Genomic DNA, 21,953 nt, shown 5'->3' with positions numbered 1-21,953 from the left:
GTGGGTATACGCAGGAAGCAGAGGTGGGGGTGGGGATGACAAATTTGCCTCCCACTTCTTGTTGTTGTTGTTAAAGATACATACTGCTTATATGCCAACATGGCTTCCAAGTGGTTTGCAACTATAAAATCAACCCACAATTAAAATACACGTAATATTAAAACATCCTTAATTGAAATATACAATCAAACAAATAACAAAAAAAGCCACTAAAAACCCACCTCTCAGATTAAAAGAACTAAATACTTAATAACCAGACCCAGGTGTCTTCATGAAAAAGGAGGGGGGACGACCCACAGATCATCATTAAACTATTATACACTTAATGCATTCAGGAGATAGTTGTAAGAGAGGTATTTGTAAGAGAGCACATTTCTATCCAGTGAAAGTTGGCTTATTCACGTGTTACGCAATGTTACTGGCCTTTCACCCAGTAAAGATAAAAGGGAAAAGTCTAGCTCCTCTTTCAGGCCCTGAGGGAGACACATTTTTTAAAAATACTTCAGGATCCACTGTGTTTATTTTCTAAGTAAAGGTTTTGTTCTGAGTCTTTGGATGCTTTTTTTGTTTGTTTTGTTTTCTGGGGTACTCCTGCGATGTGAAGCAGCCTGCAGCCATGTTCATAATGGTCAGAAGTAGTTTGCTGCAGACTAAAAGGCACTTTGGCACATAAATATCACAGAAAGTGACCATGTATGGAGTTGACCTTGTTCAGCATGGACTGGCTGTGGGTCTTGGGTAGATGTTAGCCACCCCTGTCTTTTCTGCGTCCAGATTTATTCCAGAAGTGTGCCCCAGCCATTGGAAGGTGCTGGTTGTGCTATGATGGTGGATCTGGTTCAGCACTCAACAGGGAAAGACCCCATGAAATTGAGAACCATTTCCTACCTAGGCAACACCTTGAAACTAGATGTTTTCCATTCGTTTTTACTTGTTAGCTGGTTCATGCTGACCTCCTCCTTCTTCTTCTGTCTCCCCCTCTCCCTTCACCAACAAAGTTGTAACCGCAGATGGCGTTTATGTTCTTGACCTTGCTGCGAAGATTGACGCAACGGCTGACTATATCTGCAAAGTGAAATGGGGCGATGTGGATTTCCCCCCTCCTTTTGGAAGAGAAGCTTATCCAGAGGTAAAAGAAAAGGGCTGCTCTTAGGGTGGTGTTAGGGAATTAAGGTAGCCTAAGTGCGTTCTGTTGAGCGTGAGGCTCCTTGACTTCAGCTAACGTGCAAAAAAGCCTCCATCTCGAAATCCGAATTCCCATCAGAACAGTTTGGTCCCACTTTGGTCTCCCAAAATCCCCTGTGTCTTGTTGCTTGGCAGAATGTCTCCAGTGTTTATCTGATGCTCTGGCATTTCTTAATTTAGTAATTACAGCAATTGCACAAAATACAAACCAAGGTGGAAGGTTGTTGTTTTTTAAAAAAAAGAATTGTTGTCTAGCCAAGAAATCCATTTAGATACCTTTTTTCTTCCCTGCCCGCCAATCCCCATTAGTATGTTATGGCTCAAGTGCTGACACTTAACTCAATTTGGCCAGGTTTCTAATGGATGAGTTTTTTTTAAAAAAAACACAACCTCACTGAATCATCCCCCTTGCCAGGCACTAATGAAGACTCTTAGACTCTACACTTGTTAAGAATGTTAATGAACTTGGGTCTGGCCTCTGCAAGAACAGAAATGAATGTTCTCAAAATGCACAGGGTAGGAGCAGCTCCCATAGGAAGGCTCAATCTCTGTTATTAACTGAGGTTTGGGCCCCTACCTAATCACTTCATCAACCCCCTTTTTCTTCGTACACCTTTCTTGAACATCGGTCCTCTCGTCTGTCCCTCCAGTGGTAGCTGTGGTAGTTTGGCTAACCTTGGAGATGAACAGAAAGCACCTCTCCTGTTTTTCACTGGTTTTCCTCTCTCTCATTTTGGGGGGTGCTTCTGCAGCATTATTTGGGACCTGGGGTAGTCCAACTTCCTTCCTCTTCAGATCTAATATTTGCACCAGAGATTTACATTGGCCTGGAATAATTTAACTATAATTTGTCAGTTTCCCATAGCACCTCACAGTATAAAATTGCCAGGATGACAAGTCTGGTATCCATACTTGACAGGGTGGGGCAAGCACAGGGGTCCATTATCCCTGGAGGACCAAACACAACTGATACCTAGCTGCCTTTTTTAGAAATAATAATAATAATAAGGGTGTTTTTTTTAGTGGCTTGATACTTTGAAGAGAAACCCCAGTCCAGGCGGTGGCTGAATCCTTCCAAAGTTGTTATCCTCAGTACCTCTGCCCCCATCAAACACCACTGGGGAATGCTATTGAAGTACTACTGAGCAGATAGAGTTTTGCTGCTTTCAACACTGCCACCCATCCCTTCTGCCTCGTTAGTTTTTTTGGGTGAAAGAGTGGGAAAGTTTATCATGCCTGTGGCCTCCTCAGACCGGGCCTTGACCTTACAGGCTTGTTTACATCATCATCATCATCATCATTATTATTATTATATTCAGCTTAACAGGAGACTTGGGCTGAGAGATCAGGGGAATGCCTGTGTAAAAGGTATGCCAAATGTTGTGACCTCCCTCAAGGAATCATGGAATCGTATTGATGTAGGGGGAGAGGAGCCATGATCGATGACACACCTTGTAAAGTCCTGAGGGTGGGACTAGATTTTATCTTTGGGAACATTGGTTTCAATATACGTGTTTGAAAACACAGAAATGAGTGCAAAGATGTGCACCTTGCCCCATTTTGACTCCAGAAAAGACATTTATCTGGCTTCATAACTCAATGAGTGAGCGAGTGTCATTTAAATTGATCTATGGGCATTTGTGGGTGTAAAGGGAATTGGGGGTTGCTCGTGCGTAAGGGGGCTGCTGCTCTAGGCAACGTTGTCTGGCTAAACCTTTCCCTGGCTGGACAGCCCTTTCTCCGTGGCTGTGTCAGTCACTGGCAGAATCCGTCAGTGGGCGTTTCCTGAACTTCTTCCAACATAAAAGCTCTTTGACGCCAAGTCTCCGCCTAGCCTCCCTGCGCGGAAGTCTTCTGCGCAGAGTGGGCGTGGCCAGCGGAGGTCCTGGGCTCTCCCCGCTGGTCTCTGTGGAAGAGTCTTGGAGCCATCTCTCCGAAGTCCTTCCCTGCTCCCCTTTCTTCCTGGTGTCACGCCGATTTCCTTCCCCAAAGGAAGTGTTCTCTCTCTCCCTGCTGGTCCCTTCTCCTGCATCGTTGGGGAGCCTTACCTCCACTCTTGGCTCCGATGGCAGTTCCCTGACAGTGGGGGGAAATGGAAATATGGGGAAAGGATTACTTGCTCCTCCTTTATTTCCCCCCACAAATGCCCCTGGCTTTGTGTTATGAGAGAAGTGCGGAGTTTACTGTTTTGTCCTTAGAAGTTTTGATTCTAATAATATGCGGGCTCTTTTCTGCAGGAAGCCTATATCGCTGACCTAGACGCCAAGAGTGGAGCCAGCCTAAAGTTGACCATCTTGAATCCCAAAGGCAGAATATGGACCATGGTGGCTGGAGGCGGCGCCTCCGTAGTGTACAGGTACCAAGCACATATTTTGTGGGAGTGGCAGCTGAATAATGTATGGTTCATCCTAAACTCCAAGTTCCATCTTTTCATTAGTCATCGTTTGCTCTTCCTTGCCCAATCATCCCACACGGGTTAATCATTGTTGGAATGGAATGATGAGACTTTTGAGAGGTCCCTGGAACTCTCTCGGCGGTACATTGCCCTTAATACTTAGGAGATTTTGCTGTCCCTGAAATGGAGCCTATGCTTAGGCCTTAGACAACATATTCCATATAAATACACAGACTGATAACCTGATACATGATTTGCCACCCTGGGAATCTCTGCTATTTTGGCTTTGCTTTCAAAATGCAGTTGTAGCAAAAATGTACAGTGAGAATTCTCAGGTGTTTAGGCTTGTGGAGCGTGGCTTCACATATCAATGCTTGAGAGGCATGGTGGTCCTGCCACATTTTTCTCCAGTTGCCATGGTGGCTGGAAGAAACTGTGCTTAGGCTCAGTTATGACCACTGCTGGGTAAATTCTTACCAACACTTAACTTTGGGAAGCCGAGCATATTTTATGCAAGATAATTTGATACGCATGCACACACTTCAATTCTGCTAAGCGGGTTCTAATCCTCGCTAACTAAACTGGCTTCTCTGTTTCTGCAAAGTTCAAAACCCCACCACCACCTCCCGCTGTTGGCTGAGCTACCGTGTTGTCAAGTGGACATTTTATTTAACTACTGTGGCAGAATTTTCTGACTCTGAAGAGCAGTTCAGCCAGGCTAGCTGATGCTCTTGCCTCAGTTCCTCGTCGTGAGCTAGGAACACAGCCTCGTTCTTGCTCCGCTTTCCACCGGGCCTTATAGGCATCCTTGGTTTCGCTGACTAAACCTTCTTAATATCACTTGTGTGCCTTCCACTTAGTGACACCATCTGTGACCTTGGTGGGGTGAACGAACTCGCCAACTATGGCGAATATTCTGGAGCTCCCAGTGAACAGCAGACCTACGACTATGCCAAGACTATCCTCTCCCTCATGACACGGGAAAAGCACCCAGAAGGTAAAAGAGAACGTGTGGGGTGGGTGGCACCTCAAGCCTGGGGACTGTTAGAATTCCTGCTCCATGATTACAGTCACGGGATTGTTGTCTTTCACACGACAGTATGTATTTTGACTCCACAGAGTGGGAAGTGATGGAGACAGGATGTTTGTGTTACTCTGTTCCATGAAGTGGGACCTATTGTCCCTCGTTCTTTTTCTCTTTGCTGTCTGATGCTAGAGAGAGAGGGAGCCATGTTGCAGTGCTCCGTGTGTGTTTATATGTAAATAAAGTAGATTAGCCAAAATGCTGAGTTGCTGAGGTCTGTTATGCATGATGCACAAACTCTACGGATCCCTAAGTGTGCCGGTGTCGGTTGGCATCGGTTGCTGTGACGTTCATGCTGAAGAAAGCTTTTGAAGCTCCCAAACGATCGACCAGGAGGGAGAGAGCATGCCAGTTGGGCATGTTTCTCTGCAAGGGTCCTACTCGAGTGTAGGCCGAGCTCCTGGCAGGGACCATTCTGATTGGCCAAGGAGGTCATGCCCACTCCCCAACCAACTCCCCCTCTGACCAGTCATGCTCCACACCTTCCTCAAGCGTTTTTGGCCTTCCTGGAATGTGCCGCTGAACTGTGATAATGCTTGGATGTGGAATGGAGAAAGGTGTGTTTGGTGTGTGGATGTAGAAACCTTGGGTGCGCCTTTTGTGTGTCAGGTGTGTGGTTTACTGTGGAAAGCTGTTTCATAGAAAAACTTGTTGCTCTTCGATGCAACACCTTGGTGGTCGGACGTTGGAACCACCGTTATCTTGAACCCATCCTAGTGCCTAGAAATGACCCAGTTAATGGTCCAGGCGGGATTGGCCAGGAAAAAGAATGTGACGACAAGCGAGGGAGAAGCAGATAAAGAGAAGAGAGGGAGCTGGCAGGTAGAGAAACTCAGATGGAGAAAGAGGAGAAGCTCAATGAGAGGTGAGAGGAAGAGGCACAAGAGGAAGGAACAGTAGCAGGAGGGACCTGGTTTCTGACCTGGAAATGCTCCTACCTGGCTCGATGAAAGCCGAGGGGAAGCTTAATGGCCTCCTGGCCCCACAACCAGCTAGATTCTTTGGGGACTGAGATTCCCTGCCCCAATGGTCCTCTAGGAAGGCCTAGCCTCAACCAGACCCTACAGGACTTCTACCCTGGTGCATTTTCAATAACACCTTCCAAAGAAGCTGGTAAGGATTTAAGTCCTGCAACTGCTTGCTGCTGAATGTGGTGATAATGAGCGACTGGGTTTCCAAAAGACAGCTTTTCTTCCACCCCCAGAGACATCTAGGTGCATTCAGAATTGCTTCAGGGAACCAATGTGTGCATGTTATTTTAAAATGACCCACAGCTATATTGGAGCATCTTCCTGGCCAGTGCTGGAATTACGTATAAGCTAAACAAGCTATAGCTCTTGCCCCCCCCCCAAATTAAAGGAAAACTGGATGTACATATCACTAGAAATACCGTCTTTTACACACACTAAGTGCAACAGGGTACAAAGGTCTGCTGTCCCAGTGAACAGTGTGGACTACTATGGTGATACTGACATTATATAAAAAATGCATTGTATTAACTACAATTGCATTGTACAGGTTATAACACTTAATTTCATATTAATAAAGCTATTTATAATTATTAGTAGTTTGCATCATATATTTACACCTATTACTATTTCATGTTATAGCGAGTTTCTAGAGACTAGATTATGAGTCTTTGTAAACTGTGTTTCTAAGGGAACTTTTGTTATTGGCGAATGCCAATGTGTTTGCATTATTAAGTTTGTTATGAATAAAAAATAATTTTAAGTTAGAGCTTAATAATTATTTCACTATTAATATACTTCTTCATTGTATTTCACTGTTAATATACTTCTTCATTGTATTTCAGTTCAACAATTGCTTTGATAAAATACATATTTTGTTATGTGCAAATGGCTTTAGATACCTATTAGGTCCATAAATTACCATATGGTATATATTCAACACAAAAAACAGCGACAATTTGTTGTTGACAAAGGACAGCTGGACATATAAAGGGCCCCATTACCTTCAGTAGCATTGGGCCTCATCAAACCTAAATCCGGCCCTGCTTCTGCCTAAAGCGCTCCAGTCCTAGGATTATGTTCTGGTATTTCTTAACAAATCAACTCCTTTCTCTTTCCTCTTGTTGCTTCCTCTACCTTGCACAGGTAAAATCCTGATCATCGGAGGGAGCATTGCTAACTTTACCAACGTGGCTGCTACCTTTAAGGTAAAATTGATCCCGAAAAGGTGCCTGGCACTGGTCATTCATATTAGCATCCTCATCTGAGTACGCTGGTAAAGAAACATTTACGTTTTGCTGAGTTTCCAGGGTGGATTTGAACTGAACTGAATGGGCTGTTGACTCAGCACTGTCTGTGCGAGTGCTGAGGGGAACTTAGGTTTTGTCTGGGGCAAGTTGCAGCACTGTGATAAGGTTCAGTACTCTTGCGAGGATCAGAAAATAGGTACTGCCTCTGGTCTTTCATCCTAATTGCAGTGCACTGACCAAGGTAGCCTGTCCTTTAGCTTCTGCGGTGAGAGGAGGCAAGATCAGGCGAGGCAGAGAGATGTGGTGTGAGCATCATTAATGTGGATTTTGTTGGCTTGATAGCTAGAGCTAGCCATGAGTGTCTGTGCATGATTCTCTGTTTTTCATATTTCCTTCTGCAGGGCATTGTGAGGGCTATTAAAGATTATCAGGGCCCTCTGAAAGAGCATGAGGTCAGGATCTTCGTGAGGAGAGGAGGCCCAAACTACCAGGAGGGCTTACGAGTCATGGGGGAAGTAGGTGAGCAAAGCCCTGAGGATTATTTAAACTTCGATTACTTCCTGCTTCCTCATTTGCTTTCATTTATTTTTGCTCTCAACCCGGGTCCTTAGCCTCATTTAAAGAGCGTTGATGACAGCTGGCAACAAAGGTTTCTCAATATGGCCCCTGGGGTTCCCCATCTGTCTTCCAACATGGCTGATGAAAAGAACCTTTATGCCCCTCAGCCAATCTCTTGAACTGGAGCCCAGAAGCAGGAGAAGGAAAGCCAGCAGACTTTCCAGTGCTTGCTCCGTTCAAAACATGGTTCTCTGTTTAAAAACCAGTGGCTGGCCCCAGGGCATTAAAGACTTGGTAACTCCAACTTTTGATATTTGGGCTACATTTTTTTTATGCTGCTAGATTAAGACTTCTCTCTTACACCTTCTCCCAGTAGTCCTAAACTTAACCGGTGATGGTCATTGCTGTGCACCCATGATAAAGCAAGGCCTCTCTTTAACTTCACCATACAGTGGATGCTCGGGTTGCGAACGTGACCCATGTGAGATGCACATGCGCAGGCGCGCCGCTGCGGGTTGCGATTTGGCGCTTCTGCGCATGCGCAAAGCGTAATTTAGCGCTTCTGTGCATGCGCGACTGCCAAAACCCGGACGTAACCCGTTCTGGTACTTTCGGGTTTCGGGGGTCCATAACCAGAAAAAACGCAACCTGAAGCGTCTGTAACCCGAGGTATGACTGTATTTCTATACTGAGTCTTTGCAGGGAGGCTGCAGCCTGTTCTGATTCTGCTCTTTTTCTTTTGCATTCAGGGAAAACTACTGGCATTCCTATCCACGTCTTTGGTACGGAGACCCACATGACTGCCATTGTCGGCATGGCACTGGGACACCGGCCCATCCCAAACCAGCCTCCCACGGCAGCCCACACGGCAAACTTCCTCCTCAACGCCAGCGGCAGCTCCTCGGTAAGGCTGGTACTACAATCCTGAGAGCCAGTGTGGCGTAGTGGTTAAGAGTGTAAGACTAGGACCTGGGAGTAAAGGGACCCCTGACCATTAGGTCCAGTCGTTGCTGGGGTTGCAGCGCTCATTCGCTTTATTGGCCGAGGGAGCCGGCGTACAGCTTCCGGGTCATGTAGTCATGACTAAGTCGCTTCTGGCGAACCAGAGCAGCGCACGGAAATGCCGTCTACCTTCCCGCCGGAGTGGTACCTGTTTATCTACTTGCACTTTGATGTGCTTTCGAACTGCTAGGTTGGCAGGAGCTGGGACCGAGCAATGGGAGCTCACCCCGTCATGGGGATTCAAACCACCGACCTTCTGATTGGCAAGTCCTAGGCTCTGTGGTTTAACCCACAGCGCCACCCACGTGCCACCAGGGTTCAAAACTCCAGATGGCCTTGAAGCTCGCTAGGTGACCCTGGGCCTAGTCACTGCCTCTCAGTCTAACCTACCTCACAGGGTTGTTGCAGAGGGATTAATGGAGGGAGGAGAGAACCTTGTAAGGCCACCTTGAGCTCCTTGCAGGAAAAGGCGGGATCTGGAGGCAATAAATAATAATAATCCTACAGCACAAGAGTGGCTTATTTCCTGGCCCGAGGACCCACACTGATCCAGCCACCCCTTCAAGGGTCACATGCCAGCTCACACATTGATCACACGCAGGCACACTCAGTACGCATGCATGCTCACCACAGGAACAAATGCACACACACTTAGGTAGACAGCCCTCCCTACTCCAGCACTGGCATGGAGCTGGGAATGTTGCCTTTTACACTTAAAAAGTAAGGATTTACAGTATTTTTTGCTCTATAAGACTCACTTTTTTCCTCCTAAAAAGTAAAGGGAAATGTGTGTGCGTCTTATGGAGCGAATGCAGGCTGCGCAGCTATCACAGAAGCCAGAACAGCAAGAGGGATCACTGCTTTCACTGTGCAGCGATCCCTCTTGCTGTTCTGGCTTCTGCGATTCAGAATATTTTTTTTTCTTGTTTTCCTCCTCCAAAAACTAGGTGCATCTTGTGGTCTGGTGCGTCTTATAGAGCGAAAAATACAGTATCTCCTGATTTGGTGCTGTGGCGTTCAGCACTAAGATGAGAGGTGGAAGTTTCCTCTTCCTGCCCTTTAGAGGAGATTTCTAAAGAGCAGGCAGAGGGATTTCATCTCCTTCCACTGTGGTTTGGTGGGCTGGATTGGGGCTGTGTGTGTTAGCGAGCCACTAACCCCCTTTTTTCTGGCTTCTCTGTTCCCCTTCAGACCCCAGCAACAAGCAGAACGGCATCTTTTTCTGAGTGCAGACCTGACGATCTGGCTCCGGCAAAGAAGGCAAAGCAAACAACGCTTTCTGGTAAGCTCCCGGTTTCTCTCCTGTTTCTTCGGATTCCCTCGCAGTGCTGCTTTCCCATTCCTGCGTGCTCTCCCTTTGCACTGGCTGCTGGAGCGTGGAAATCAGAAACGTAATATTTTCAGGGAATCCTTTCCATGCCTGTCCGTCCGTCCCCCTCTGCCCCCGCCCTGCCAAGGAACATTCGCCATGGAATCCCTGCATTTTGCAGATAATTTTGGTAGCACGCTCTCTCCTTTTGCATGTTGCGTTGACCAGGTCTGTTGTGCCTTGTTTCTTGCCTTGAGGAAAAAACCCCTAGGCATCACTGTGTCTTTCTTTCTTTAAATTCAGGGACGGGGTGGGTGGGTGGGTTGGAGATCTTCTAAGCATCGCCTTCCACTGGAAACCTCCCCGTCAGGATATGAGCATGTAACGTCTTTGCACATAGCACCACCCACTTCCTGATTTGTGCAAGGCAAGGTTTTTAGCTTCCGTTGCTGGCAGCTGCGATGCGAAATCAGTGCTGTTTGCAGGAATGTGGCTCTGGGTCTGCCTCTTGTGGGATCCTCTCCCTTCCCTGGAACTTTTATCTCCCACACCAACTCCCCTTGCACATCCCTGGGGTTGATGCCCCAAAGTTTGAGATCCGCCGATTCTGGGCCAGTTGCCCGCCACGATAGTTTTCAACTGTCCCGCATTGATTGACACCTTTCCCCCTTTCCCTACTAGCCTGGTAAGATTTGAAAGAGCTCCTGGGTTCCTAGACACCCGGTTTGAAAACCACTATACTTAAGATTGCAGTCGCTTAAACCCCTATCCCAACCGCCCCCCCCAGCATAATGTGAGATGAAAGCCAAGACAGGCAGCCTTGTCGGATTTCTTGCAATGGTGATTCTCTCTTTAACAGATGCGTCCCCACCTCCAAGACCTGTTCAAGGTAGGACCCCACCACTAGCTCAGCTCAGTGTCCAGCCTTGCTACCAGCTGCTTGTGCAGTTAATTTTCAACGGGTGTCCTGTGTGGTTTTTGGTTTGGGTTGGCCGGTGTTATTCCTGCTCTTTACCCTTGCAGTTTTGTTGCCTGGTTTGTTCCTGTCCCCTCTTGTCCCTGGTAATGTGGCTTTTTTAAAACACCTCTCTCTATCCCTCTTCTTTCCCCTCTTGCCTCTTATTTATTTTATTTTTTTCACCCTAAAACACAATTGTGGGAAAAGAAGGGCCTGTGATCACCAACTACCATATTAGTCTGCATATAAGTCGCCCTCGAATGCAGGCCACACCCCTAAAATGAAATATCTGTGAAAGTGGGGAGGAAAAATACCGTAAATCGCTGGCAGCATCCAGTGTCTTTCATGGTCTCTGGATTCCGCTCACAATGAACAATTCTCTTGGCAACCAGTGCCACCTGTTGAGAAAGACGGGCAAGGGTTATACAAAAGGTCCCACCTTAAATCACAGCTTTTCTACCTGTTAAGACTGTGATTATAGACATGTCTCAGGTATTATGCAAGCCAGAATTGGAGAAAGAGTGCAGACTATATTCAGACTGATGTGGTATTATTGTCAGGTCTTTTTAAATCTCTCCCTTGCTCTCAGAGTGGTACAGTTCCAATGCAATCTTTATTGACCCTCCTGCTATTGAATTGTGAGCTGGTTTGCCACTGACATTGAAGATGTCAGGCATATAGTGTTTTCGCCCCCCATAGCCAGTGGTTTTTAGTGCAGTGCTGCAAATTCAGACAGTGTGTCTCTTTATCTTTTCCTGTCTCTATTCCTGCTCTTTGATCGGCACCATCTTATCCTTTAGTCACTGGAGTTTAGAGTAAGCTATTCTTACTGAGGGATTTTCTGTTGGGAATCTTCATCTGCATGATTTTAATAGGCTCACAGGAATGCAGTGCTATAGTACAGGAGATGCTATTCCAACAACGACAACAGTGTCCTTCCATCAAAATATTCCCAGGAGGGATCACACCAATAAAACCATTGCAAAACAAGTTTTTTTCCTGTGGCTTACAGTTTGTGGTTTGTCTGGGGAAGCTGAACCACCAGCTGGGTTTGGATGACACGCTAAGCCCAAATAATGGCTTGGTTTAGCTTAGCACAGCAAAGAAACAGCTGGGGAGCCCCAGTCTCCTCTCTGGGAGCCCACATGTTGGTTCGCTTGCTCACATTAAGCCATAGCACAGGGTAGGCAACCTAAGGCCCATGGGCCACAAGTGGCCCAGGGGGGTCGTTTAACTGGCCCATGAGCCACCCCCGAACTGAGCTGCCCTCTCGGCGAATCCCCGTGCGCTGCACTAAACTGGTGCAGCACAGCACTGGGACTTGCTTCTGCAGTGCCAGAAATTGCGTCTGCGCAGACGCAGATGCCGAAAATCACATCTGCGCAGATGCCAAAAATCGCGTGCGCAATCCGATCCCTGCATAGCATTACCTTAGCGTTGCATGTGGACGAGGGCGCTAAAATAACTTCTTGCATATTGCCTGGCGTTCCTTGATGGAAGAGCAGCAATAAGCGAATCAAATCCTGGATTTCTCCTTCCAGATAGGAGACGGGATACTTGTTTTCTCCCTTGTTTTCATCCTGCCTCTGTTTCCTGCTCCCTCCCCCCCGATCCTTTACGCACTTTAAGGTTTGGTCTGTCATAAAAAAACCAAATACCTACCCTTTTTTGACCCTATCCCACTTCAGCATTTGTGGTAGATTGTGGTGGTTTTTAGAAGTCTGGTTGGTGTGTTTAAGCTGCTTTTGTGTGCTGCCACTCAGCAGAATGAAACTTTGGGTGGGTAGCTGGGGTCTCTGGTTGGGGACTTCCCTGGGAGTGTGTTTGCGTGTTGGCGATAGAGTGGCTGCCATTGTAATGAAAACCATTGGGGCAACCTTTCTCAGCCCAGTGCTCTCCAGATGTTGACTCCATCCTCCCTGACCATTGGCCAGGCTGGCTTGAAGGTCTGATGGAAGTTGGAACCCAACAATACCTGGAGGGCCACTCCTGTTTTAGAGTCATCATCACAGCTCCTAGTTCTAATATAGCTTTCAGTACCTACAATGTACCTATTGCAATGGAGGGATTGCCCACCTTCGTAATTAAATACTGGGCAACCTTGTTGGTTACTCCTCTGTCCCCACAGGTGTCAGGGATTACAATTGAGGAGCTCTCAAACTTTGCTATAAGTGAACTTTCAAGTCTCAAATCACTGCTTCCCAAGTCTCTGCAGATGTACCACAAGACAAGTCCAGATACCCATATACTCACCTTTACAGGTGCTGCTGTGGTTGGCTGGTTTTCAGTCTTGTGGTTTCAATATTGAGCAGGTTCCGTTTTATGCAAGTGGCCTTGGGGATCCCTCTGAGATAGGAGGGAGGTGTAGAAAGCTGTGGGACACCTGTTGTTCCCCCTGCGCCTTCAGCACTTCCAGGTACGCTCCGAAACGTGTAGCTGGGCATTTTGGCATTATTTCGAAACTCCTGATAGCTGAATTCAAATGGGAGGCATGTCACTCTTATACTTGAAAATACTTGTGGGTTTTTTTTGTTTGTTTTGTTTTTCGAGGATAAGATCTGCCCTGAGAGAAGTTGCACAAGTTGCTGTTTAGAGCCAGAGGCGGAGCAAGGTCAGGTGGTACCCAGTGCGGAAATCTTTTTGTTGCCCCCCACATTGCAATTTTTGGGAACGTGGCCCAAAGTTGGTGAGCTTCTTTTAGGGAGGGTGCCCCCAAGTTGTTGAGCTTTTTTCGCGATCGGTGGTTGGATTTTCGCAGTCGGTGGGCGGCGCTTGCACCGCCCATGGCTGCCGATTGTGAAAATCCGACCACTGATTGCAAAAATACGTCTGCTGGGGATGCGAGCGCTGCCCTCTGGGGAGTGCCAGGCTGATCGCCGGCTGTATTTGCGTGATCAGCGGGTGGATTTTCACGACAACGATCGTGCCAATAGCAAAAATCCGCCTGCTGGGCATGCGAACACCACTACACTGATCCACCTGGGGGGATTTTGTAACCCACCCCCTAGGCATGACACCAGGGGCGGCCCGCACCCCTCACACCCACCTTCCATCGCCCCTGTTTAGAGCATACCCTTGATTTGGAGAAAAGCAGAGACTCATGCAGAGATGCAATGGGCAGCTTCCTCTAAAGCTCTATAGTTTTGTAATGGCTCTGCACCAGGGGTCACTGAATGATCCAATGTAGAGGCACACCAAAATTGTTCAGTTCAGAGTGTTTCACTCTCCTGGTGGGTGCTTAGGGTTCACAGAAGCTTTCCAATATGAGTCTTTATTTATTACAGCTTCGTAGTTTCTCTCTCTCTCTCTCTTTGTGTGTGTGTGTGTGTGTGTGTGTGTGTGTGTGGGGCAATATTTTGTGTCCACCATCTTGTAGTTTCTCTCATACTTTCTGGAGAGCACCGACCTTCGGGAGTCAGAAGTGCAGCCGCTTTTCATTGTACTGATTTAGGGGAGCAGTCGGGTCAGTCAAGATGTCCATTTAAGAGGGGATTTTCAGAAACGCCCCAAGATTGTCTGAGCCCCCTTTGGAAGAAGCTTACAGCTCTGTTTACATATCTTTGTAAGAATAGCCAGTGTGTAAGAATAGCCAGTGTGGTGGACAGGAAACCTTCCCAGTAAGAAGCTGGCGACTTTGGCTGCTTTCTGTCTCTCATGCTTCGCTTCCTACGAATGGCTGGTATGCGCCTCCTTCCTGTAATGCAGAGAGAGATGCTTGGCCAGGGATGGCTTTTGCGGTCGCGTGCCTGGCCATGCGCCGCCGCTTGGAGCCTTTCTGTATGGATGTTAAATGTCTGGCCCTGGGCGGGCGGGGTCGTCTTCTCTTTCCCCCTCATGCAGGTAAAGCCACCACCTTGTTCAGCCGCCACACCAAGGCGATCGTCTGGGGGATGCAGACCCGGGCTGTGCAAGGCATGCTGGACTTCGACTACGTCTGCTCCAGAGACGAGCCTTCAGTGGCTGCCATGGTTTATCCATTCACGTATGTTCGCAGCGCCTCTGTCCCACGTGGGGGTGGGGGGCTGCTCCCGTTGCATCTTCCTGCTGCATCTCAATTCCTTTCTGCCATTTTTCTGTGGCTGTGGAACTTTGTAGCTAAGGCTGGGACAAGTGCTGTCCTGCTAAATACTATATTTTTCCTCTTTTCCCCCTCATGTATTGTGAACATTGTTTTCGTGCTTTTCCCTCCTCAGTCTGATTCCCTTTCATCTCTTGTCTCGGATTGAGGCCCCAGTGCTGTGCCAGATTTACGTATAAGCTAAACAAGCTATAGCTTAGGGCCCCATTCTCTTGGGGCCCCCAAAAAAATTCAAAAGAAAAAACTGGATGTACATTTCCAAAATATAACATAAAAAATGAATAAAATAAAACCTACATACAGTAACAGTGTTTTGTGTTGTGTAGGCTCCTATGATGCAAGTCATGGGCCCCACCTGCTAGCCTAAAATATCGCTGGTTTGCTCCTTTCTATATATATAGGGTGCCTACATTCTGCATGGACTGGTTGCCTCGCAACATGTGCAAATGGCTTGAGATACCTATTAGGTCCAGAAATTACCATACAGCATATATTCAACACAAAAAACAGCGACAATTTGTTGTTGACAAAGGACAGCTGGACATAGAAAGGACCCCATTACCTTCAGTGGCTTAGGGCCTCATCAGACCTAAATCCGGCTCTGCCCCATTACATCCCATACCCTCCTGCATCATCTAAGGCACATCTACCGTGCATTGCAGCCTGTGTCATGGTCCTTGGCATCATTTGACATTACCTGGTCCTGGGGATTACATAGTACTTGTAGAATCTCTGCCATGCATGTACTTGTTGCTTCTTTCCACAAACTAGCAAGCTGGTAGAATTCCATTATCGCCCATTGCATTTGCATAGCTGCCCCTTTCCTGTCCTGTTTCCTTCCTTTTCTTTTCCGTGCTCCCGTTAGGGCTGGGCGATAACTTGTTTTCAACATCGTGATATATCACCAGCTAGACATCGCAATATCTGAAATAAGGATGGAGCTATGTAGAGGCATTGGCTGGCTTCATGGTTTTCCCCGCATCGTGGTTTTTGCATAGAGCACACACACACACACACACACCCATCTTTGATTTGCAACATATTGCCAGGTCAAGAATTATGTAACTGATATCACAATACGGACCTCAAACTGGTTTTGGACGATATATCGCCTAGCCCTAACACACGTCATGATTCGTGATTTATTGCCAGGCCAAAAATTATGAAACCAATATCAAGACAATAGACTTCAAACTGGTTTTGGACGATAGATCAATATATTGCCCAGCCCTAGGAAACTCGGCCACAGGTAAATTAGCTTCATCTTGGCTGTGCATAGAAAACTAGCCTGCTCCAAAGGAGACTAGGCTGGAGCCCTCCTGCTTGTGAGCTCTCTTCCTGAGGGATTGTTGTTTCTGTTGTATGGATGAGCATTCAGACATGTTTGCCCCTACCCTGAAGTCTGGCATACCAGATGGAGATTGACCACCTCAGGGAGAACTAAGGCTTAGATGGAGCTGGGAAAAGAAGTTCCCATTTACCTACAGCAACAGAAGCTCCACAAGTGTTGCCCAAAGCAGTAATGCACATTCCCCACACCGGGAAACGTGCCACTGTTTTCGCACGCATGTGCACCTTCGTTTCTCTCTCCGTTGCAGCAGATAATTAATGTTGGGGCTTGTGATGCGTTTCCTTGCAGTGGGGACCACAAACAGAAGTTCTACTGGGGCCACAAAGAGATACTCATCCCCGTCTTCAAGAACATGGCAGACGCCATGAAGAAGCACCCGGAAGTGGATGTGCTGATCAACTTTGCATCCCTCCGCTCGGCCTACGACAGCACCGTGGAGACCATGAACCACCCGCAGGTGAGTGCAGTGGAGTTGGTGGGATCTGTGACCCAAGTTCTGAGGAGGAACAGAAGCGAACAAAAAAATAATACAGTGGTACCTCGGGTTACATACGCTTCAGGTTACATACGCTTCAGGTTACAGACTCCGCTAACCCAGAAATATTACCTTGGGTTAAGAACTTTGCTTCAGGATAAGAACAGAAATCGCGCGGCGGCAGCAGCGGGAGACCCCATTAGCTAAAGTGGTGCTTCAGGTTAAGAACAGTTCCAGGTTAAGAACGGACCTCCGGAACGAATTAAGTACGTAACCCAAGGTACCACTGTAATTCTGTTCCTGTGCAAGCAGTTACACCACAGCTTCCAGTCACACGTAGACTGAATGTGCAAAGGGCAGGGGGGGGGGTTGGGCCTGCTGGCTCCCCCTGTGCAGGGTTCCTGATCTTGTATGACCCCTGTGCACATAGGGCTAGGGGGATGCGGGTGGCGCTGTGGTCCAAACCACTGAGCCTCTTGGGCTTGCCGATCAGAAAGTCGGTGGTTCGAATCCCCATGATGGGGTGAGCTCCCATTGCTCTGTCCCAGCTCCTGCCAACCTAGCAGTTCGAAAGCACGCCAGTGCAAGTAGATAAATAGGTACCGCTGCGGTGGGAAGGTAAAAGGCGTTTCTGTGCGCTCTGGTTTCCTTCACAGTGTCCCGTTGCGCCAGAAGCGGTTTAGTCATGCTGGCCACATGACCCGGAAAGCTGTTTGCGGACAAATTCTGGCTCCTTCGGCCTGAAAGCGAGATGAGCGCCACACCCCTTAGTTGCCTTTGACTGGACTTAACCGTCCAGGGTCCTTTACCTTTTTAGCTTTACTTTTACACAAGGCTATATACACATATATCTAATTGTGTCTAAGGGCCACATTCACAACTTCTATGAAATACATAAAAGTCAGGAGGTAGAAACATCGGGCACAGTCTTCCCATCTGCCTCATCCCTGGCCAAAATGATCAGTATACACAAGATCTGAAAAGCCGTAGCATTTGGGCAGTTCTGGATGAATGAGATATTTTCAAAGTTTGGGGGGACAGAGCTGCTTTGCTTTTTCTGCGCGCACCCCAACTAGCAATGCTATGCAGAATAATGTAAATTTAACTTGCCTAATTTATACAGGTTGCAAAATCCAGCTTTTATTGTGGCAGATGTTTGATTGTCTGATGATACCCACAGTCCTGGTTTTAGGATTTCTAAGGAAACGTCTTCATTTTTAAATCCTGCACCCAAGAGCTTTAAAAGCCTTGATACTTGCCAATGCTTTTCTGATCCTCCCTATCGCTGAGGAGGGAGAGACTCCAGGAGCTCATTGCCAGTGTTGATTCTCTCTTGGTCTGCAGATCCGCACTGTGGCCATCATTGCAGAAGGTATCCCAGAGGCGCTGACTCGCCGGTTGATCAAGATGGCAGACGAGAAAGGTGTCACCATTATCGGGCCTGCAACGGTGAGAGAAGAAGGAACCATGGCTTTCTGTGGCTTATTCTGCTTCGTTGATTTGTTTTAAACTTGCGTTGATGTGAAAATCTATAAATTCTTTACTGCACAGTGGTAAAGTATAATAATAATAGTAATAATAATAATAATAATAATAATAATAATAATAATAATAATAATTTATTACTTATACACCACCTATCTGGCCAGGCCTCCCCAGCCACTCTGGGTAGCTCCCAACAGAATATTAAAAACGCAATAAAACATCAAACATTAAAGACTTCCCTGAACAGGGTTACCTTCAGATGTCTTCCCCGCCCCCTTTTTGTTCCCACCACAAAAATTGTGGGATCTTGTGAGGCCATAAATAAATACATGTGGGCTGAATCAGATCCCCAAATTGTGGGACACACCTTCTACTCTCACAGATGGATCTGTTACTGCTACGTTGATGAAAGACCTTTTTTTTTGAAAAGGCAAATTGAGGGTAAATCAGTTAGGAGCAAATATACTCTGTGATTGGCTCTGGGCCTGATTTGCATATCCAAAAATCCCTTGTCACATGTACAAAAATTCTGGATTTGAATTTCCCATTTTATGAAAGAGAGAGTTTTCGAAACTGTTGAGCTGTTACTACACAAACTACAACCGCTCCTATATTTCATCGCCTTCGTTTTTGTTTGTAGGTAGGTGGAATCAAGCCCGGCTGCTTCAAGATCGGAAACACAGGTGGAATGCTAGATAACATCTTGGCATCTAAGCTGTACCGCCCCGGAAGTGTAGCTTATGTCTCCCGCTCAGGAGGGATGTCCAATGAACTTAACAACATCATCTCCAGGACCACAGACGGCGTCTTTGAAGGGGTGGCCATTGGTGGGGATAGGTGAGAGCGGCGGCCCAAGCGATATTCCGTGTATTCTGAAATCCTTGTTCAATCCATCCATCCATCTCCTTTATTGGCACACACAGGATACAAAAGTATACAAGTCAAAGCGTAAAATTGACATCTGTTCGTAAAAGGAGATACTTTTAAGACGAATCTCTTACAGTGATACCTTGGGCTACAAACTTAATTTGTTCCGGTGGTCCGTTCTTAACCTGAGACCGTTCTTAACCTGAAGCGCGCTTTCGCTAATGGGGCTTCCCGCTGTTGCCATGCCGCCAGCACATGATTTTCGTTCTCATCCTGGGGCAAAGTTCCTAACCCGAGGTACTGCTTCCGGGTTAGTGGAGTTTGTAACCCGAAGCATCTGTAACCCAAGGTGTTTGTAACCCGAGGTACCACTGTACCGTGGTACCTCGGGTTACATATGCTTCAGGTTACAGACTCTGCTAACCCAGAAATAGTACCTTGGGTTAAGAACTTTGCTTCAGGATGAGAACAGAAATCGTGCTCCAGCGGCGCAGCAGCAGCAGGAGGCCCCATTAGCTAAAGTGCTTCAGGTTAAGAACAGTTTCAGGTTAATAGTAGACCACCGGAACAAATTAAGTTTGTAGCCCAAGGTATCACTGTACAGACATAATAAGGCTAAAAAGTGCCTCTCAAGTCTTACGGAGACATAGTTTTAATTCCACAATCTCCCTAATGCCATGCCTACAACTGTTCCGTTGAAAGGAAACCCTGAAGAAGCCAGAGCAATCTTAACTTTTCTTTCAGCATAGGGTTTAAATATTTACCACAGATTTTTGCATGATATGGGCAGTAAAATAGAACATTTGCAATGGTTTTGACCTGTTTTACACCTCAAGGAAATCCTTGTTGTGTGAATTGTACTTCTGGTTTTAAAATACACCCACCCACACAAGTTGTGCAGCCCAGTGTTTTGTGTAATGTAATAAATTCTTCTGTCCCTCTCTGTTGTGGACAGAGAGCCGTCGATAAAAATTGTTGAGCCTTTGAGACCGGAGTTGAAATCTGGGCTGTTTGTGTTGTACAATATTCTTTAAGCAGCAGAATCTTCTTAACATAAACGCCTGATAAAAGAAATGTTGTTCCCTTGTGCCTAGATACCCTGGCTCCACTTTCATGGACCACGTTTTACGCTACCAAGACACGCCTGGGGTGAAGATGATAGTGGTGTTAGGAGAAGTGAGTACCTTCACGTTTGTTTTTCCGTCTCCAGCATCACTTGGCAATGGTATCTTTGTGGCTTCATCTCAACATAGGAACATACGGAGCTGCCTTATAAGTCCCGTTGCTCCATCTAGCTCTGTATTGTCTACATTGACTGATAGTGGCTCTGAGAGTTTCATCTAGAAGTAGATGATGATCTGTGTGGTCAGTATGCCTAGTATCCACTGTACACTACAGAAGTAGGAATGTTTGGCCGCAGAGTCATCTGACTGAGTCCTCACATGACTGTCTTCTCAGCTGTGCCACCACTCTTGCGAAAGCCCCTCCTTCCAGGAGGAAGCTTGACCAACAGCACCTCTGTATTCCCTTTAGACATCTTGCGCTCTTATTTTGCCTGGCATTTGGCATACGGGCTTTGGGAAAGTATTTTATTTTGCAGCTGCTTTTTCTCTGAAGATATGGGACTTCTATGAGATCTTTTAAATACAGTGGTACCTTGGTTTTTGAACACCGTAAACCCAAAAGTAAATGCTTCAGTTTTCGAACACGTCTCAGAAGTCAGACGTGCCACACAGTTTCTGTACTGAGTTTTCCGTATTGAGTTTTCCATATTGAGGCTTCCATATTGAGTTTTAGGATGTCAAACATTTCGGAACTCGGAATGGTCTTACGGAATGGATTACATTCGAAAACCGAGGTACAAGACTCTCTCTCTCTCTCTCTCTCTCTCTCTCTCTCTCTCTCTCTCTCTGTGTGTGTGTGTGTGTGTACACACACACACACACACACGCACACACACAGTCAAACCTTGGAAGTCGAATGGAATCTGTTCAGGAAGTCCGTCCAACTTCCAAAACGTTCATAAATCACAGTGCGGCTTCTGATTGGCTGTGGGAAGGTTCTGCAGCCAATCAGAAGCCGTCAGACATTCAGCTTCCAAAAATAGTTTGCAAACCGGAACAGCCACTTCCGGGTTTATGACGTTTGAGAGCCAAAATGTTTGGGAACAAAACTGTTCAACTTCCAAGGTGTGTGTGTGTGTGTGTGTGTGTGTGAGAGAGAGAGAGAGAGAGAGAGAGAGAGAGAGAGTGAGTTGTAGGTAGCCTTTAAAAAAAGCAACCTCACTGGCCTTTCATTTTATGGGGTTTACTTTAAACTGCATTGAATGGAACAACAGCATACAAATGTTTAAATTAAAACAAAACCTGCACATCTTCTCCTTCGATACAGGGTTTCCCAAACTTGGGTCTTCGGCAGTTTTTGGACTACAGTTCCCACCGTCCCTAACTACTGGTCTTGCTCGTTAGGGATGATGGGAGTTGTAATCTTTTTATGTGGCTCTCTTTATAGTTCTGTAGCCCTTGTGGTCCAATTTCACCTGCAAAAGTGGGGACTGATTTGGCGAAATACTTTTTTCAATTTTAAAGAGCGCTGTGCCCACATGGGTTGAGTTGTTGCCCTTGACTCCTTTTTCTTTTCTTTTCTTTTCTTTTTTTAGATTGGAGGAACGGAGGAGTACAAGATCTGTAGGGGTGTTAAAGAAGGCCGGATCACTAAGCCTGTTGTCTGCTGGTGCATTGGGACCTGTGCCACGATGTTCTCTTCAGAGGTAAGGGAGGAATACATTGAATGGGGGTAGAAAAGCTATTTATTATAGTTGGGAGTGCTGGGTCTCTGATTATATTAAACAGCTGTCGATTCTAAAACTGGGAATGCATATGGGGGTGGGTACGTTTCAACGGCAGCAGAATTCCCGGACCTGTAGCAGAGTGGCTCAGCAAGTGCTGCTTGTGTGCATGAGCTTGCAGAAGAGAGAGTCCATATGCT

The 21,953-nt window shown here is 46.7% G+C and overlaps 1 protein-coding gene across 2 annotated transcripts in view; it reads left to right on the top strand.

Moving 5' to 3' along the window:
- Positions 1-21,953, top strand: part of ACLY (ATP citrate lyase) — a 57,114-nt gene that overhangs the window by 21,800 nt on the left and 13,361 nt on the right. The window contains exons 7-20 of one of the 2 annotated variants that reach the window (XM_083582479.1): positions 999-1,129; positions 3,423-3,541; positions 4,441-4,577; positions 6,779-6,840; positions 7,284-7,401; positions 8,190-8,344; positions 9,634-9,724; positions 10,611-10,640; positions 14,550-14,691; positions 16,427-16,595; positions 17,958-18,062; positions 18,739-18,935; positions 20,060-20,141; positions 21,625-21,735. In XM_083582479.1, the coding sequence (XP_083438605.1) occupies positions 999-1,129; positions 3,423-3,541; positions 4,441-4,577; positions 6,779-6,840; positions 7,284-7,401; positions 8,190-8,344; positions 9,634-9,724; positions 10,611-10,640; positions 14,550-14,691; positions 16,427-16,595; positions 17,958-18,062; positions 18,739-18,935; positions 20,060-20,141; positions 21,625-21,735 (1,649 nt within the window). The remainder of the gene's footprint in view (positions 1-998; positions 1,130-3,422; positions 3,542-4,440; positions 4,578-6,778; positions 6,841-7,283; positions 7,402-8,189; positions 8,345-9,633; positions 9,725-10,610; positions 10,641-14,549; positions 14,692-16,426; positions 16,596-17,957; positions 18,063-18,738; positions 18,936-20,059; positions 20,142-21,624; positions 21,736-21,953) is intronic. The other variant, XM_083582480.1, reaches the window with a different exon arrangement.

Source organism: Podarcis filfolensis (genome assembly GCF_964270895.1).
Source record: "Podarcis filfolensis genome assembly, chromosome: 13".
In the NCBI taxonomy this organism is placed as follows: Eukaryota; Metazoa; Chordata; class Lepidosauria; order Squamata; family Lacertidae; genus Podarcis; species Podarcis filfolensis.
The sequence above is the reverse complement of the archived record's forward strand: the minus strand, read 5'-3'. Positions and strand labels throughout refer to the sequence as shown.